Source organism: Pristiophorus japonicus, chromosome 1, assembly GCF_044704955.1.
Source record: "Pristiophorus japonicus isolate sPriJap1 chromosome 1, sPriJap1.hap1, whole genome shotgun sequence".
In the NCBI taxonomy this organism is placed as follows: Eukaryota; Metazoa; Chordata; class Chondrichthyes; family Pristiophoridae; genus Pristiophorus; species Pristiophorus japonicus.
Window position 1 is genome coordinate 439,908,302 of NC_091977.1, and position 12,164 is coordinate 439,920,465.

The window sequence follows — 12,164 nt, forward strand, 5'->3', positions numbered from 1 at the left end:
GGAGCGGCCCCTTCGAAATGCTGAGAGGGGAGGGGAAGGGCAGATGTGACTGGTGATGGGATACGGCATCTTGACAGATGCTAGAGAATTCTTGACAGATCGCAAGTTCCGGGTTTTAGCGCATGCACAGCGCATACCTCAACCTGGAACTTGCATGGCCCCTATGGCTGCGTGCGCACCTTGTACGTGCCCGTAGGGGCCGCAAATTACGGCTCAAGATATTTTTGCGGCTAACTAACTGGCGCAATCTGTACAATTTAATCTACATATTGATTGGGCTAACCAAACTGGTAGCAATGCGGTGGAGGAGGATTTCCTGGAGTGTATTAGGGATGGTTTTCTAGACCAATATGTCGAGGAACCAACTAGAGGGCTGGCTATCCTAGACTGGGTGATGTGTAATGAGAAAGGACTAATTAGCAATCTTGTTGTGTGAGGCCCCTTGGGGAAGAGTTACCATAATATGGTAGAATTCTTGATTAAGATAGAGAGTGACACAGTTAATTCAGAGACTAGGGTCCTGAACTTAAGGAAAGGTAACTTCGATGGTATGAGACGTGAATTGGCTAGAATAGACTGGCGAATGATACTTAAAGGGTTGATGGTGGATAGGCAATGGCAAACATTTCAAGATCACATGGATGAACTTCAACAATTGTACATCCCTATCTGGAGTAAAAATAAAACGGGGAAGGTGTCTCAACTGTGGCTAACAAGGGAAATTAAGGATAGTGTTAAATCCAAGGAAGAGGCACATAAACTGGCCAGAAAAAGCAGCAAACCTGAGGATTGGGAGAATTTTATAATTCAGCAGAGGAGGACAAAGGGCTTAATTAGGAGGGGGAAAATAGAGTATGAGAGGAAGCTTGCTGGGAACATAAAAACTGACTGCAAAAGCTTCCATAGATTAGTGAAGACAAACGTAGGTCCCTTGCAGTCAGATTCAGGTGAATTTATAATGGCGAGCAAAGCAATGGCGGACCAGTTGAACAAATACTTTGGCTCTGTCTTCACGAAGGACGACACAAATAACCTTCCGGAAATACTAGGGGACCGAGGGTCGAGTGAGAAGGAGGAACTGAAGGAAATCCTTATTCGGTGGGAAATCGTGTTAGGGAAATTGATGGGATTGAAGGCCGATAAATCCCCGCGGCCTGATAGTCTGCATCCCAGAGTACTTAAGGATGTGGCCCTAGAAATAGTGAATGCATTGGTGATCATTTTCCAACAGTCTATCGACTCTGAATCAATTCCTGTGGACTGGAGGGTAGCTAATGTAACACCACTTTTTAAGAAAGGAGGGAGAGAGAAGACAGGTAATTATAGACCGGTTAGCCTGACATCAGTAGTGGGGAAAATGTTGGAATCAATTATTAAAAATGAAATAGCAGCGCATTTTGGAAAGCAGTGACAGCATGGATTTATGAATGGGAAATCATGCTTGACAAATCTTCTAGAATTTTTTGAGGATGTAACTGGTTGAGTGGACAAGGGAGAACCAGTGGATGTGGTGTGTTTGGACTTTCAAAAGGCTTTTGACAAGGTCCCGCACAAGAGATTGGTGTGCACAATTAAAGCGCATGGTATTGGGAGGGAATGTGCTGACGTGGCTAGAGAACTGGTTGGCAGACAGGAAGCCGAGAGTCGGGATAAATGGGTCCTTTTCAGAATGGCAGGCAGTGACTAGTGTGGTGCCGCAGGGCTCAGTGCTGGGACTCCAGCTATTTATAATATACGTTAATGATTTAGATGAAGGAATTGAGTGTAATATCTCCAAGTTTGCAGACAGCACTAAGCTGGGTGGTGGTGTGAGCTGTGAGGAGGATGCTAAGAGGCTGCAGGGTGACTTGGACAGGTTAGGTGAGTGGGCAAACGCATGGCAGATGCAGTATAATGTGGATAAATGTGAGGTTATCCACTTTGGTGGCAAAAACACGAAGGCAGAATATTATCTGAATGGCAGCAGATTAGGAAAAGGGGAGGTGCAACGAAACCTCGGTGTCATGGTACATCAATCATTTAAAGTTGGCATGCAGGTACAGCAGGCGGTGAAGAAGGAAAATGGTATGTTGGCCTTCATAGCTAGGGGATTTGAGTATAGGAGCAGGGAGGTCTTACTGCAGTTGTACAGGGCCTTGGTGAGGCCTCACCTGAAATATTGTGTTCAGTTTTGGTCTCCTAATCTGAGGAAAGACATTCTTGCTATTGAGGGAGTGCAGCGAAAGCTCAGCAGACTGATTCCCGGAATGGCAGGTCTGACATATGAGGAGAGACTGGATCGACTGGGCCTGTATTCATTGGAGTTTTGGAAGGATGAGAGGGGATCTCATAGAAACATATAAAATTCTGACGGGACTGGACAGGTTAGATGCAGGAAGAATGTTCTCGATGTTGGGGAAGTCCAGAACCAGGGGACATAGTCTTTGGATAAAGGATAAGCCATTTAGGACTGAGATGAGGAGAAACTTCTTCACTCAGAGAGTTGTTAACCTGTGGAATTCCCTACCGCAGAGAGTTGTTGATGACAGTTCATTGGATATATTCAAGAGGGAGTTAGATATGGCCCTTATGGCTAAAGGGATCAAGGGGTATGGAGAGAAAGCAGGAAAGGGGTACTAAGGTGAATGATCAGCCATGATCTTATTGAATGGTGATGCAGGCTCGAAGGGCCAAATGGCCTACTCCCATCTATTTTCTATGTTTCTGATACTTTGACCAGCTTATTGGCGCAATCTGTACAGTTGACTGACAAATTAATCTCATTTAATGGTGTTTAAACGAATAAAATTAAAAGACGAGCCTGCGTAAATGACAATGTCGTTGTATATCACATTTCTAATATGGAGTCTGTTTGTTTCCTGCAGTGAAGAGCTGACACGGCTTTGGAATCTCTGCCCTGACAACATGGAAGCCTGTAAGTCCGAGAGCAGGTGAGAAATGCATCTTAACGTCATGAGACCTTTGTCAAAGGATCTGGAAATTTGACTACACATAAAGCAATCACAGATAGCATCCAGTATTAATACTGCCTTCACACAAGCAGGAACCTATCGGTATATTTATGGATCAGTGGCACAATGTGTTCGTGCATGCTGCGACATGAAGAGGTAGGATTCTGATCTGAATTTGAGGTTTCCAGTCCTAACTGGGAGATGCGAAGTAGCAAAAGGCTACTTCTTACTAAGGACAGTGATGAAAGTTGGAAAAGATGATTGAAGTCATTCCTCTATGCACGCCTTCTTCTGGTGCACTGCTATATTCGAAGATGCTGGGAACAGATTTTTATCTGTCCTTTTGGTCAGAAGTTGGCACCGAAGACCGAATATAAGAACTATCGGTGGAAAGTGAATAATTAGATTTTTAAAAACTTCGAGTTCTGAGCTCTATACAAGTCCTATATTATGACTGTTAAACAGTGCCCAGCAATATGCCATTTCTTTGATCATACAGACATAAGAACATAAGAAATAGGGGCAGGAAAAGGCCATTGCTCCACCATTCAATAAGATCATGGCTGATCTGATCTTGACCTCAACTCCACTTCCCTGCCCGCTCCCCATAACCCTTGACTCCCTTATCATTCAAAAATCTGTCTCTCTCCACCTTAAATATATTCAATGACCCAGCCTCCACAGTTCTTTGGGGTAGAGAATTCCAAAGATTCACGACCCTCTGAGAGAAGAAATTCCTCCTCATTTCCATTTTAAATTCCCTTTATTCTGAAACTATGCCCCCTAGTTGTAGATTCCCCCACATGGGGAAACATCCTCACTGCATCTACCTTGTCCAATCCCCTTTTAATAAGATCACCTCTCATTCTTCTAAACTCCAATGAGTATAGGCCCAACCTGCTCAACCTTTCTTCATAAGACAACCCCTTCATCTCCGGAATCAACCTTGTGAACCTTCTCTGAACTGGCTCCAATGCAAGTATATCACTCCTTAAATAAAGGGACCAAAAGTGGTCTCACCAATGCCCTGTACAGTTGTAGCAGGACATCACTACTTTTATACTCCATCCGCCTTACAATAAAGGCCAACATTCCATTTGCCTTCCTAATTACTTGCTGTACCTGCATGCTAACTTTTTGTGTTTCATGTACAAGAACCCCCAGATCCTTCTGTACCTCAGCATTTTGTAATCTCTCCCCATTTAAATAATAATTGCTTTTTTATTTTTCCTACATTCTACTCCATCTGCCAATTTTTTGCCCACTCACTGAGCCTGTCTATATCTCTTTGCAGATTTTTTGCGTCCTCCACACAACTTGCTTTCCACCTATCTTTGTATCATCAGCAAATTTGACTACATTACTCTCGGTCTCTTCATCCAAGTCATTAATATAGATTGGAAATAGTTGAGGCCCCAACACCGATCCCTGTGGCACCCCACTAGTTACAGTTTGCCAACCTGAAAAGCTGATACTTGGCTTAATAAGTTCTCTAAGTTTCATGTTGAGAATGCCTAGACTAATTTTTCATAATGTGATCCTTGGGAGTTCCAGTCAGCAGTTAGACTCATTATCTTGCAGAACTTCTTCAAATGGAAGCAATTCTGCCAAATTATCTGGTTCCTGTTATGCTTAATCTATCTTGTTTATACTACAATGCTGATTTGGATTCTGGTGGTTACCTTGGAACAAAGGTATATATGTGCAGTTACTCAAAGTCACCTTTATGAGTATTTATCTGGCCGCTGATCCTCCCCACCCCCCATTCTCTCCTCCCTCCCTGTGAGGATCATCTTCCTCTGTACATTTATAGAGGGCAGTGGTTGAGTGTGCTTTTAATTATTTTTTGTCCTTTGTCTCCAATGATCTAATTTTTATAAAGTAAATATTTTTCCTTTCAATGCTGACTCACCTCGACAGCCATGCACTTCAGGCATGAGAGCAAGTAACAGGAAGTACAACTTCCATGGAGCTCTAACACTTGTCCTGGCTAGCTTGTTGGTAGATCAGAAACATATCAGTTTACCTGCAAATGATTAAACTCTTGTGATCTAACTGGATATACCTGTGCCTCGTAGGTTATCGGAAATTGACGGACAGTAGGTTCACGTTTCAAGAAATGTCCCAGTGAAGTCCATTGTGTTTTGCAATTGGCCATTTTGCATCTCACTGCCATGCTGATCACAGTTTTATTGTGTTTTGATCTTTAGTTTCCTGTGATTTACATGGATACATTCCTTTCTAATTAATTAATGCTTGCTATTGCAGAGAGTTTATGCCCACTTTGGAAGAGTTTTTTGAAGAAGCTATTGAACAAGCTGATCCAGAGAACATGGTTGAAGAAGAATACAAGTAAGTTATTGTGATTTCACAAACTTACAGATGGAATTCTGTTAACTGTCCATGAAATTATGATTATCAGAAATCTGTTCACTTTCTGACAACAGCGCTTTTTATTTCAATAATGCAGGGTGGTAAACAATTCCAATTATGGCTGGAGGGCTTTGAGGCTGCTAGCACGAAGAAGTCCACACTTCTTCCAGCCAACGAATCAACAGTTCAAGAGCTTGCCCGAGTACCTAGACAACATGGTTGTCAAATTGGCTAAGGAACTTCCTGTGAGTATCTGTCTGCCTCATGTTCAAGACTTAATTACGCAATTCAGAACCATAAAAGTGCAGTGTCCTCATTTAAAAACTTGAAAAGATATCTGAATAATGAACTAATTTAGAATATAATATTCTGAGTCATCAAGCCTTCACGTTTATTAGTTGTCACTGTGAGGAATAGAGTTCACTGAACATCCCTGCTATAGGCAGTCCCTGTTGTATACCTTTTTATTAACTTTCAATCGAGTACTAAGTTGGATTAAGAACAAGTCACGTTTAGTGTAAAATTGAAAAACAAGCCTTTACTCAATACATTGCAACCATATAGTCCAGTAAACCATGCGGGAAGAAGCAACTTGCTTTTCTTTAATGCCTTTAACATTAAATGTACCAAAGCTCTTCACCAAAGATAGAAATTAACCGGACACCGTGAATTACAGGAAGAAGGATTAGGGGAGGTGGCCAAAGACAAAATTGATGAGGTCGGTTTTGAAGAGGGTAGTGAAGTATCAAGGCGGAGGGGCCTAGGTCGAATGTTTAAATGTGTGCCAAATGGCTGGAAGCTCTGCAGTTGAAAATGGAGTGAAGCAAAGAAAGGATGCAAATTAGACTATAATTGGTACAGCAGAGGGATGAATGTCTGACTGGTTGGTGAGGTCAGGAGGGGCAAGGCTAAGGATGGATTTTATGACTAGAACAAAAGTTTTGAAATTGATGCATATGTGGGTGCATCAATGGCATTCATCGCGCTCCTGCAAGTTTAGCTTATCAATATATATGACGTAGATAGAGAACTGGTTGGCAGACAGGAAGCAAAGAGTGGGAATAAACAGGTCCTTTTCAGAATGGCAGGCAGTGACTAGTGGGGTACTGCAAGGTTCAGTGCTAGGACCCCAGCTATTTACAATATATATTAATGATTTCGACGAAGGAATTGAATGTAATATCTCCAAGTTTGCAGATGACACTAAGCTAGGTGGCAGTGTGAGCTGTGAGAAGGATGCTAAGAGGCTGCCGGCTGACTTGGACAGGTTAGGTGAGTGGGCAAATGCATGGCAGATGCAGTATAATGTGGATAAGTGTGAGGTTATCCACTTTGGTGGCAAAAACAGGAAGGCAGATTATTATCTGAATGGTGACAGATTAGGAAAAGGGGAGGTGCAACGAGACCTGGGTGTCATGGTACATCAGTCATTGAAAGTAGGCATGCAGGTACAGCAGGCATTTGAGAAAACAAATGGCATGTTGGTCTTCGTAGCGTGAGGATTTGATTATAGGAGCAGGGAGGTCCTGCTGCAGTTGTACCGGGCCTTGGTGAGGCCACACCTTGAGTATTGTGTGCAGTTTTGGTCTCCTAATCTGAGGAAGGACATTCTTGCTATTGAGCGAGTGCAACGAAAGTTCATCAGACTGATTCCCGGGATGGCAGGACTGACATGAAGAAAGACTGGATCGACTAGACTTATATTCACTGGAATTTAGAAGAATGAGAGGGGATCTCATAGAAGCATATAAAATTCTGATGTGATTGGACAGGTTAGATGCAGGAAGAATGTTCCGGATGTTGGGGAAGTCCAGAACCAGGGGTCACAGTCTAAGAATAAGGGGTAAGCCATATAGGACCAAGATGAGGAGAAACGTCTTCACTCAGAGAATTGTGAACCTGTGGAATTCTCTACCACAGAAAGTTGTGCAGTTCATTAGATATATTTAAAAGGGAGTTAGATGTGACCCTTACAGCTAAAGGGATCAAGGGGTATGGAGAGAAAGCAGGAATGGGGTACTGAAGTTGTATGATCAACGATGATCATATTGAATGGTGGTGCAGGCTTGAAGGGCCGAATGGCCTGCTCCTGCACCTATTTTCTATGTTTCTATGTGGTACAGGCACAGTGAAGGTTGGTGAGCACAGGAATCGGGACTAAGTGTGGTAATGGGTGCCACTAACAGAATTGTGGGTGAGTTGCACATTATAAAGGGTAGAACTCAGGACGCTGGCAAGAAGATCATTAGTGCATTTGAGTCTGAAGGTGACAAAGGCATGGCAGAGCATTTTTGCAGCAGTGAGGATGAGGTCGGGGCAAACACTGATGATGTCGTGGAGGTGGAAATTAGTGGTCTTGATGATGACAAGAATATGGGGTTTGAAGATCAGCCCAGAGTTGAACAGGACTGCATACTGTCGGTTCAACCTGAGGAATCTACCAAAGACAAGGAGGGAGTCGAGTACTAAGGTGTGAAGTTTCAAGCGGGAGCAGAAAGCAATGACTTCAGTTTTGCCACAGTTGAGTCAAAGGAAGTTCTTGCTTATCCAGGTCTTAATATCAGCTCAAGGAGTCAAGAATGGAAGAGAAACAACTGGGCGTTGTCAGCATACATGTCAAAGCTGACACCCAGGCTTATGAATGATCCCACCAAGGAGCAGAAAAGGAATGGGGTCGTGGGTACACCGTTTGGATCTGAACTTGCAGGAGCGGGATGAATGCCATTATAGGGGATATGCTGGCTGTATTAGGGCAGGTAGGAGTGGAACCATGCCATGGCAGTGCCACGGAAGCAGACAGTGACGAGATGGTAGACAAGAATGGAGTGGATAAATGTCACAGGAAGATCAATGAGGATGAGGTAGGATAGTGCATAACGATCACCGTGACATCAGATAGAAACATAGAAAATAGGTGCAGGTGTAGGCCATTCGGCCCTTCTAGCCTGCACTGCCATTCAATGAGTTCATGGCTGAACATGCAACTTCAGTACCCCATTCCTGCTTTCTCGCCATACCCCTTGATCCCCCTAGTAGTAAGGACTTCATCTAACTCCTTTTTGAATATATTCATTGATGGCTTCGATGAGGTGGTGTAGACAGGATGGAAATGAAATTGAAGGGATTCAAAGAGGCAGTGATAGGACATAGTGATAGGGATCCAGGGCAAAGTGGCAAGTTGGATCCAAAATTGGCTCAGAGGCAGGAAGCAAAGGATAATGGTTGATGGGTGTTTTTGTGACTGGAAGGAGATTTCCAATGGGGTTCCGCAGAGATCAGTATTGGGTCCCTTGCTTTTTGTGGTATATATCAATGATTTAGATTTGAATATAGGGAGTATGATTAAGAAGTTTGCAGATGACACTAAAATTGGCTATGTGGTTGATAATGAAGAAAGCTGTGGACTGCAGGAAGATATCAATCAACTGGTCAGGTGGGCAGAGCCGTGACAAATGGAATTTAATCAAGAGAAGTTGAGGTAATGCATTTGGGGAGGGCTAACAAGGAAAGGAAATACACATTAAATGGTAGGACATTGAGAACGAAGGGAACTGGGAGTGCATGTCCACAGATCCGTGAAGGTAGCAGGCCAGGTGGATAAGGAGGTTTTCAAGTAATTGGTAGAAGGTTTAGAGGGGATTGGAGGGGCAATTTCTTCACGCAGAGGGTTGTGGGGGTCTGGAACTCACTGCCTGAAAGGGTGGTAGAGGCAGAAACCCTCACCGCATTTAAAAAGTACCTGGATGTGCACTTGAAGTGCCGTAACCTGCAGGGTTACAGACCTAGAGCTGGAAAGTGAGATTGAGCTGGATAGCCTCTTATTGGCCGGCGCAGACACGATGGGCAGAAATGGCTTCCTTCTCTGCTGTAAACTTCTATGATTCTATGATTTGGGTATGGAGCTGGGTCTCAATGATATGTTTAAAGAGAAGGGGGAGGTAGTTGGAGAGGAAAGAAGGACCAGTGGAGATTTTTTGAGGAGCGGGATTAATGATGCACACTGGGTGAACAGTGACAGAAGAAAGGGAGCCAGTGATGATAGACGGGTACTTTTGTGATGAGTTGTATTGGATGAGGGTCAAGAACATAAGAAATAGGAGCAGGAGTAGGCTATACGGCCCCTCGAGCCTGCTCCACCATTTAATACGATGGCTGATCTGATCATGGACGCAGGTCCACTTTCCTACCCGCTCCCCATAACCCCTTATTCCCTTATCGGTTAAGAAACTGTCTATCTCTTATAAATTTATTCAATGTCCCAGCTTCCACAACTCTCTGAGGCAGTGAATTCCACAGATTTGCAACCCTCTGAGAAAAGACATTTCTCCTCATCTCAGTTTTAAATGGGCGGCCCCTTATTCTAAGATTATGCCCCCTAGTTCTAGTCTCCCCCATCAGTGGAAACATCCTCTCTGCATCCACCTTGTTAAGCCCCCTCATAATCTTATACGTTTTGATAAGATCACCTCTCATTCTTCTGAATTCTAATAAGTAGAGGCCCAACCGACTCAACCTTTCCTCATAAGTCAACCCCCTCATCTCCGGAATCAACCTAGTGAACCTTAGCTGAACTGCCTCCAAAGCAAGTATATCCTTTCGTAAATACGGAAAATCAAAACTGTATGCAGTATTCCTGGTGTGGCCTCACCAATACCCTGTATAATTGTAGCAGGACTTCCTTGCTTTTATACTCCATCCCCTTTGCAATAAAGGTCAAGATTCCATTGGCCTGCCTGATCACTTGCTGTACCTGCATACCAACCTTTTGTGTTTCATGCACAAGTACCCCCAGGTCCCACTGTACTGCAGCACTTTGCAATCTTTCTCCATTTAAATAATAACTTGCTCTTAGATTTTTTTTCTGCCAAAGTGCATGACCTCACACTTTCCAACATTATACTCCATCTGCCAAATTTTTGGCCACTCACTTAGCCTGCCTATGTTCTTTTGCAGATTTTTTGTGTCCTCCTCACACATTGTTTTTCTTTCCATCTTTGTATCATCAGCAAACTTGGCTACGTTACTCTCGGTCCCTTCTTCCAAATCGTTAATATAGATTGTGAATAGTTGGGGTCCCGGCACTGATCCCTGCGGCACCCCACTAGCTACTGTTTGCCATCCCGAGAATGAACCTTTTATCCCGACTCTCTGTTTTGTGTTTGTTAGCCAATCCTCTATCCATGCTAATATATTACCCCCGACCCCATGAACTTTTATCTTGTGCAATAATATTTTATGTGACACCTTGTCAAATACCTTCTGGAAGTCCAAATACACCACATCCACTGGTTCCCCTTTATCCACCCTCTTCGTTACATCCTCAAAGAATTCCAGCAAATTTGTCAAACATCAAGTGCAGGAAGTGGATCTCATTATGAGCTTGGAGGCTTTGAGAGAAACGGTAGTGATGTGGGGTTGTGGAGAAAAGTGGGGGAGGCAGCAGCTGAGGGATTAAACATATAGTTGCAATCTTGGAGTGGAAAATATCTTACGAGATCCTCACATTTTGTGTTCTCGATGGAAATGGAAGAGAGTCAGGGAAGGAGGTAATTGTCCATGTCTTCCAGGATAATCCTAGAGTGTTAAGATTTGGGTGAAGAAAGAAAAGCGTAATATTGATTGAGATAGTCGAGTAATATCTGGCAGTGGCTAAGCAAGGTTAGTTGCGTGCTGCAATCCTAGTAACAGCTTTGGAGCCAGATAGAAAAGGAGAGGGAGGTATAGAAAGTTCAGATTGTGGAGTAAAAGACTTTAACAAAATTCGCCCAAGTTATACCAGTAATTCCCCATGAAGCTACATTGGAAATTGTGAGTCAAATTCTGGAACAGTTCCTCCAAAGTTGGTGTGCCCCCCAACCCATGCAACTTTACCAACAAATCCCCATGGCAGTGAGGGTGGGGCAGAAGCAGTAGGTCACTGAGCAGCATATTATCCCCCAATGTTGGCTGTAGAAGTTTTCCTTCATCTCCTCAACAGTCTGTTTGGGTAAGAAAGCTACAAATAGATTTGATAACTTAAGACCTTTACCATTTTAAAATAACTCAAATTCTTGACATTTTCTCTTCTAAGGCATTCCACATGCAGCCAATAGACCACTAAAAAGTGCAAGAGGTTACAATATGTCATTCATGTTGATATCGCAACCTTTACATAAATGTGTGCAATTTAAGTCGTCCAATTTTTATATTCTTACCTAAAATTCCTACAGTCACATAGAAACATAGAAAATAGGTGCAGGAGTAGGCCATTCGGCCCTTTGAGCCTGCAACATCATTCAATATGATCATGGCTGATCATGCAACTTCAGTACCCCATTCCTGCTTTCTCTCCATACCCCTTGATCCCTTTAGCCGTAAGGGTCACATCTAACTCCCTTTTGAATATATCTAACAAACTGGCCTCAACAACTTTCTGTGGTAGAGAATTCCACGGGTTCACAATTCACTGAGTGAAGAAGTTTCTCCTCATCTTGGTCCTAAATGGCTTACCCCTTATCCTTAGACTGTGACCCCTGGTTCTGGACTTCCCCAACATCGGGAATATTCTTCCTGCATCTAACCTGTCCAATCCCATCAGAATTTTATATGTTTCTATGAGATCCCCTCTCATTCTTCTAAATTCCAGTGAATATAAGCCTCGTCGATCCAGTCTTGCTTCATATGTCAGTCCTGCCATCCCGGGCATCAGCCTGGTGAACCTTCGTTGTACTCCCTCAATAGCAAGAATGTCCTTCCTCAGATTAGGAGACCAAAACTGTACACAATATTCAAGGTGTGGTCTCACTAAGGCCCTGTACAACTGCAGTAAGACCTCCCTGCTCCGATACTCAAATCCCCTAG

General features: G+C 43.4%; 1 protein-coding gene across 3 annotated transcripts in view; it reads left to right on the forward strand.

The window, feature by feature from the left end:
• The window catches only part of thoc1 (THO complex 1), a 102,312-nt gene that overhangs the window by 69,726 nt on the left and 20,422 nt on the right, over positions 1–12,164 (forward strand). For all 3 annotated transcript variants that reach the window (XM_070892888.1, XM_070892895.1, XM_070892902.1), the window contains exons 17-19: positions 2,865–2,930; positions 5,220–5,303; positions 5,422–5,569. In XM_070892888.1, the coding sequence (XP_070748989.1) occupies positions 2,865–2,930; positions 5,220–5,303; positions 5,422–5,569 (298 nt within the window). The remainder of the gene's footprint in view (positions 1–2,864; positions 2,931–5,219; positions 5,304–5,421; positions 5,570–12,164) is intronic.